Genomic DNA, 7,500 nt, shown 5'->3' on the forward strand with positions numbered 1-7,500 from the left:
AGGGCATCAGTAGTAGCAGTAGTAGTAGTAGTAGTAGTAGTAGTAGTAGTTACATAGAATATAGAAAGTTTTTAAGTATTTTCATATGAGGCCAGAAGCCAATTTCTTCTCTGAAGTCTGTTATTACCTGAAATATAATGAATCAATGATAGTAACAACATCAAGAGTAGTAGTAGTAGTAGTAGTAGTAGTAGTAGTAGTAGTAGTAGTAGTAGTAGTAGTAGTAGTAGTAGTAGTTACACAGAAAATATAGGATATTCTTAACTGTTTTCACACGATTTTGTGGCTTTATATTCAGTGTATGCTATGATGGTGTAATAGAAAACGATAGTATCACTATAATAATAGAAAATGTATCGAATCTGTAAGGAATTTTAGGGGTAACTTCAATAAAATAAAAAACTTCTTTTAAAAGTTAATTTGGTAAATTTGTATATTATTCCATACTGTGATTTCGGTTAATTTTACATGATAACCATGTAACTTAGAATGATGTAATCAACTATGTATCATTGAAAAGAAAATCATCTAAATTTCGGGACAGGATTCATAACTATTATATTTCGAGTTCTATATAAAAATACCTCGTCGAAATAATTTGACTGAAAGGGAATTTTAATGTGTAGGTTCGTCTTTTCATGTGTGGGGTGGAGAATATGTTAAACTTATCTGATTATTAAGATTATTTGTCCATTAAAGACAATGTTAAAAGTACTTTTTACCCACTGAAGGTAAATACTGTTTTGTATTCGTTATGAATATGTTAGTTATGATCGAGTACTTGACTTTAGTAATTGTATCAAATTGAAACTTGTAAATTTAAATTCAAAGATACTATTTTTTTTTCTACTAAAACTGAAAATAAAACTTCACAATTACGTTCTTTCAAGTACCTTGACTTTCATGCAATTTTTATCTAAAAAAAACCAAGATTTTTATAAAGGACATAATGAATAATTCATTGTTTTTTCATGAAGAATCCTTGATGATTAGCCATAGAATGATTATGCCATTTGTACAATGACTTCAGTTGATATATTTTATCAATTCACTCAGAGGGAAATTTCTCAAAGTTGAGCAGAATATTAACACTCAAAGAATCGACATAGAATTTTAGATTGTAGGCGCTTTTCCGCTGTCCATTCGAGGGTACACTCGGGCACACTATTCTATCTTATTTCTCTTCCTCTTGTTTTGTTAAAGTCTTTATAGTTCATATAGGAAATATTTATTTTAATGTTGTTATTGTTCTTGAAATATTATATTTTTTCTTGTTTCCTTTCCTCACTGGGTTACTTTCCCTGTTGGAGCCCCTGGGCTTCTAGCATATCCTGCTTTTCCAACTGGGGTTGTAGCTTAGCAAGTAATAATAATAATAATAATAATAATAATAATAATAATAATAATAATAATAATAATAATAATAATAATAATAATAATAATAATAATAATAATAAAGAAACGTTAGTTTATAAACTATCATAAATAACTTTAAATCGTAAAAGATTGACTAATCTTTAATCCAAAGGGAAAATGTATTAAGCTAACAAAAATATGATCGTATTTTACATTATAATTTATTCACCATTAATTTCATAATCACATCTAAATCGTGGTTAATTTCCCTTCCGAGACAAATCTCTTGATTATATCTAGTCTCAAAACGATATAATATAGGTCCCTTTTTACTGCCATAGCATGCGTGACCACACAGCTCAAGTCCTATTCATATTTAACCCTTTCACTGCCAGTCGTAAATTCAACTAAATTTCTGATGTAGACAAATCATTCAAGACATCACAAACTCTACCTATACTCAATTTCTTTTAATGAGGCATATTTGCACTGACTCGCAGCGGTGCCCTTTTAGCTCGGAAAAGTTTCCTGCTATCTGATTGGTCAGAATGATCTTGTCCAACCAATCAGCGATCAGGATACTTTTCCGAGCTAAAAGGGCACCCATGTGAGTCGGTGCAAATCTGCCTCACTAAAAAGAATTGACTATAGTTGATATTTATCAGGAAGATCTCACTAAGGAATTTCCAGGGAAGACCGATATGCTATGGTTTAGAGGATTTTGAAAGATGTTTCCCATTTTCAAATTTTCATAAAGTTACCAATAGCAGTGAAAGGGTTAACTAGCATATTTAAGCAGCTTTCATAACATGAGTATTAATGATATATGAAATATGAGAAAATTTTTGCAATGGAGGCAGAAGGGATATTATTTGTGGGATATAAATTCACCCTTTTTGTGTGAGAAATTTTCCGCAGTAGTAGAATTTGGCTCTTTTTTGTGTATGTGGACCGGGAACGTGGGCCCTAAGACAAATAGAGGAAGAAAAGCCTGACAGAACATATATGAGAATACTGAGGTGGATTATGAGAATATCACTGCTTCAAAAATTAGAAAATGAGGAAATAAGAATGGCAGGCATAGTAAAGATTACTGAGATGATAAGAGTATCATGACTGAGATGGTGTGGGCATGTGGTGAGGATAGAAAGTGGGGAGAGAGTGAGGAGGGATTGGGAGGAGCCTATTAGTAGGAGAAGATTGAAAAAGAGGCAGAGATTTAGATGGCGGGATAAGGTGAAGGATGATATGGAGAGAAGAGGTTTGATAGAAGACATTGGAGAGGGCGCATCAGGCAACCAACCCCTTAATGTAGGGATAACGGTGGGAAAGAAGAAGAAGAAGAAGAAGAAGGATGATAGGGAGAGAAGAGGTTTGGTGGAAGATCATGCCTTCGATAGAAGGCACTGGAAAGGGCGCATCAGGCAACCAACCCATTAATGTAGGGATAACGGTGAGAAAGAAGAAGAAGAAGAAGAAGGATGATAGGGAGAGAAGAGGTTTGGTGGAAGAGGATGCCTTTGATAGAAGGCATTGGAAAGGGCGCATCAGGTAACCGACCCTTTACTTTAATGTAGGGATAACGGTGGGAAAGAAAAAGGAGAAGAAGGAGAAGAAGAAGAAGAAGAAGTATGTGCATCTGGCGTATTTTTTCATACATTCAATTTCTTAAAAAAGAAAAAAACAAATTTCTTACTATGAGAAGGTTAAGGGGCAGCCAACATAATGAGTAGACGAGGACGACTGTTAGAGTCAATCGAATCATCTGCAAAAGAAAAAAAAAATACAATTTATGAAAAAATTGAGGAAATATACAGCAGACTTATACATCTTATGTCAGAGCAAGAAATTTAATAAAAATTACTTGTTTGTCTATTGTTGTTGCTTACGTTTTGCAAATTTAGCATAAGCATATTGTACGAACACAAATTTATATTCACGAGTATTTGTAATCTTTATTAAAGCTTATGTCAGAACGATACATACATACATCCATATACCAAGGCACTTCCCCCAATTTTGGGGGGTAGCCAACATCAACAAATGAAACAAAAACAAAAAGGGGACCTCTACTCTCTACGTTCCTCCAGCCTAACAAGGGACTCAACCGAGTTCAGCTGGTACTGCTAGGGTGCCACAGCCCACCCTCCCACATTATCCACCACAGATGAAGCTTCATAATGCTGAATCCCCTACTGCTGCTACCTCCGCGGTCATCTAAGGCATCGGAGGCAGCAGCAGGGCCTACCGGAACTGCGTCACAATCGCTCGCCATTCATTCCTATTTCTAGCACGCTCTCTTGCCTCTCTCACATCTATCCTCCTATCACCCAGAGCTTCCTTCACTCCATCCATCCACCCAAACCTTGGCCTTCCTCTTGTACTTCTCCCATCAACTCTTGCCTTCATCACCTTCTTTAGCAGACAGCCATTTTCCATTCTCTCAACATGGCCAAACCACCTCAACACATTCATATCCACTCTAGCTGCTAACTCATTTCTTACACCCGTTCTCACTCTCACCACTTCGTTCCTAACCCTATCTACTCGAGATACACCAGCCATACTCCTTAGACACTTCATCTCAAACACATACAATTTCTGTCTCTCCGTCACTTTCATTCCCCACAACTCCGATCCATACATCACAGTTGGTACAATCACTTTCTCATATAGAACTCTCTTTACATTCATGCCCAACCCTCTATTTTTTACTACTCCCTTAACTGCCCCCAACACTTTGCAACCTTCATTCACTCTCTGACGTACATCTGCTTCCACTCCACCATTTGCTGCGACAACAGACCCCAAGTACTTAAACTGATCCACCTCCTCAAGTAACTCTCCATTCAACATGACATTCAACCTTGCACCACCTTCCCTTCTCGTACATCTCATAACCTTACTCTTACCCACATTAATTCTCAACTTCCTTCTCTCACACACTCTTCCAAATTCTGTCACTAATCGGCCCAGCGTCTCTTCTGTGTCTGCAACCAGTACAGTATCATCCGCAAACAACAACTGATTTACCTCCCATTCATGGTCATTCTCGTCTACCAGTTTTTAATCCTCGTCCAAGCACTCGAGCATTCACCTCTCTCACCACTCCATCAACATACAAGTTAAACAACCACGGTGACATCACACATCCCCGTCTCAGCCCCACTCTCACCGGAAACCAATCACTCACTTCATTTCCTATCCTAACAAATGTTTTACTACCTTTGTAGAAACTTTTCACTGCTTGCAACAACCTTCCACCAACTCCATATAACCTCATCACATTCCACATTGCTTCCCTATCAACTCTATCATACGCTTTCTCCAGATCCATAAACGCAACATACACCTCCTTACCTTTTGCTAAATATTTCACAAATTTAATAAAAAATACTTGTTTCTCTATGGTGTTTTTTTTTCTAGTTCAACATAAACCTATTGTAGAACACAGCTTTATATTCATTGAGTATTTGTAATCTTTATCAAAGCTTATGTCAAAACGATAAATTCATCAAAAATTATTTGTTTGCTTATTGTAATTGTTTTTTTTTTTTAATTTAATAAAACCATATTGTCCGAACACAACTTTATATTCATGGGCATGTAATTTTTATCAAAGCTTATGTCAGAAGAAGATATTTAATAAAAATTAGTTGTTAATCTATTGTTTCTTTGCATATTCAAAAATATATTGCACAAAGAAAACCGTTTATTCACGACTACCTGTATTTCTTATTGAATCAAGTCACTTATCTAATAAGGGTAGTGCTAGATAGATAATAATCGCAATAATCACAAAAATTTAATACTTTAACTGATGATTCGTGAATGAATCTTGTCTGGAGGAAACTTCCAAGATAGTTACTTCAAACACCTATGTGAAAGGCTTATAAGCTCTCTTTAGTGATGCTATAGTACCAAAAGTGTTTTATTAGAGTATCTGTATAAAATAGGAGTAGCGCCAATCTCAAAACAGGGCGCCATTTTGTATCCATCAGCTAGCAGGGAAGCCCTTCCTACTGGCGGTTCAGGCTGATGCTTGCTCTCTCTCTCTCTCTCTCTCTCTCTCTCTCTCTCTCTCTCTCTCTCTCTCTCTCTCTCTCTCTCTCTCTCTCTCTGTTTACATAAGTACTCTAGGTCTTATTAACCTCCTCTGCAATCTTTACCCTCACACAAATTAATAATTATTCAATAACAATGCAGGAAATCATCTGCTATCAGTCAAGGAATTTTGACAAGTTTATTTCCCACGAAAAGAAATATACAGTGGAGAAAGGAGAGATAGGATTTTGGAAGCAAAATAATTTAAGAGAAATATATACCTTAGCTGGGGAGTGATCCACAGTGCTTTTTCGTAGAAGGCCTCTTCCGGGACCAGGCATCTTTTCTCCACGCTTCGTTTGTAAGATGTAAAAGACATTAGGAAATCGAAGCATTGCTTGAGGGTACACACAGGCACAGTATTCTATCTTATTTCTCTTCCTCTTGTTTTGTTGATGCTTTTATAGTTTATATAGGAAATATCTATTTTAATGTTGTTACTGTTCTTAAAATATTTTATTTTTCTTGTTTCCTTTCCTCACTGGGCTAATTTCCCTGTTGGGGCCCCTGGGCTTATAGCATCCTGCTTTTCCAACTAGGGTTGTAGCTTAATAATAATAATAATAATAATAATAATAATAATAATAATAATACTATGATGGCATGTCCTTTCAACCCATAATCTGGCGTTTATACTTAATTAATATTATGCTATTATCGAGTTAAATATACTTTAATAAGATGTATTCTTCTATTAACGTGTTTTTTTTTTCTTCCTTTTTTTGTTTGGGGTAAGCACGTTTGCCTTCTTTTTGAGGGACTTTACTTTGGCTTTGGGGTAGACCATACTCCCGATCGGCTGCCCTGCCTGACATCGCTTAGACAAAAAGGTAGCATATGTTTTAATATCGCTTAGACAAAAGGTAGCATATGTTTTAATATCGCTTAGAAAAAGGTAGCATATGTTTTGATATCGCTTAGACAAAAGGTAGCATATGTTTTAATATCGCTTAGACAAAAAGTAGCATATGTTTTGATATCGCTTAGACAAAAGGTAGCATATGTTTTAATATCGCTTAGACAAAAGGTAGCATATGTTTTAATATCGCTTAGACAAAAGGTAGCATATGTTTTAATATCGCTTAGACAAAAGGTAGCATATGTTTTAATATCGCTTTGACAAAAGGTAGCATATGTTTTAATATCGCTTAGACAAAAGGTAGCCTATGTTTTAATATCGCTTAGACAAAAGGTAGCATATGTTTTAATATCGCTTAGACAAAAGGTAGCATATGTTTTAATATCGCTTAGACAAAAGGTAGCCTATGTTTTAATATCGCTTAGACAAAAGGTAGCATATGTTTTAATAAGGCAAAATCAAATAGAGTCCTGAAACCTATATTAACATTACCTTTTCCTACTTTTTTCTTACTATAATCGCTTGAAATAGAAATTGCCTAGCGTATCAAACGTTACGAAGCTGGATGTTCTTAAAATCCAAAATTTCTATCAAATATTACAGTTGTTCATGAACTTAGGATACCATTAAAGGAGTGAAGTCAAGCCTATAGGATGAGGAAGTAACCCTTCAGTGGTAGACATTACAAAACATAATAAAGAGAGGAGCAAACCTGATAAAAGGTGTCCCACCTTGAGAAAGGATCACCCCTATACTGAATGATCTACATTGGCTGCTGATTAAAACGAGAATTATATGTAAAATATGAACAATAACCGACCAAGTTATCAGAACCGGTCGTCCAAAATAGCTAAGAGAATTGGGAAATATTGTGCAGCCAACAAATTGTCCTGACATGAGAATAGTCACAGATGGTTTCAAACATTTAGAACCTAGATACATGTCTACTGTAGGTTCTAGAGCCTTTAAATATGCGGTCTTAAGACTATACAAGAGGCTCCCACGAGGCATCCGAATAATTGAAGATATTAAGGCCTTCAAGAGGAAACTAAAGACTTATTTTGCTAGTGCTTTGACAGTGATGATCAAACAGTAAGCGAACAATATGTATTGTGAAATGTTAAATACTGAATAAACATTGTAAAACGACAGTGGAGGTCCTGTAGAGAGTAGGATTTCCC

At 35.6% G+C, this 7,500-nt stretch overlaps 1 protein-coding gene across 6 annotated transcripts in view; it reads right to left on the reverse strand.

Moving 5' to 3' along the window:
* Window positions 1-7,500, reverse strand: part of LOC137629509 (RYamide receptor-like) — a 39,027-nt gene that overhangs the window by 2,506 nt on the left and 29,021 nt on the right. For 5 of the 6 annotated variants that reach the window (XM_068360906.1, XM_068360888.1, XM_068360898.1 and 2 more), the window contains 2 exons: window positions 5,682-5,753; window positions 3,053-3,121 (listed from right to left, as the gene is read on the reverse strand). In XM_068360906.1, the coding sequence (XP_068217007.1) occupies window positions 3,053-3,121; window positions 5,682-5,753 (141 nt within the window). The remainder of the gene's footprint in view (window positions 1-3,052; window positions 3,122-5,681; window positions 5,754-7,500) is intronic. The other variant, XM_068360878.1, reaches the window with a different exon arrangement.

Source organism: Palaemon carinicauda, chromosome 2 (genome assembly GCF_036898095.1).
Source record: "Palaemon carinicauda isolate YSFRI2023 chromosome 2, ASM3689809v2, whole genome shotgun sequence".
In the NCBI taxonomy this organism is placed as follows: Eukaryota; Metazoa; Arthropoda; class Malacostraca; order Decapoda; family Palaemonidae; genus Palaemon; species Palaemon carinicauda.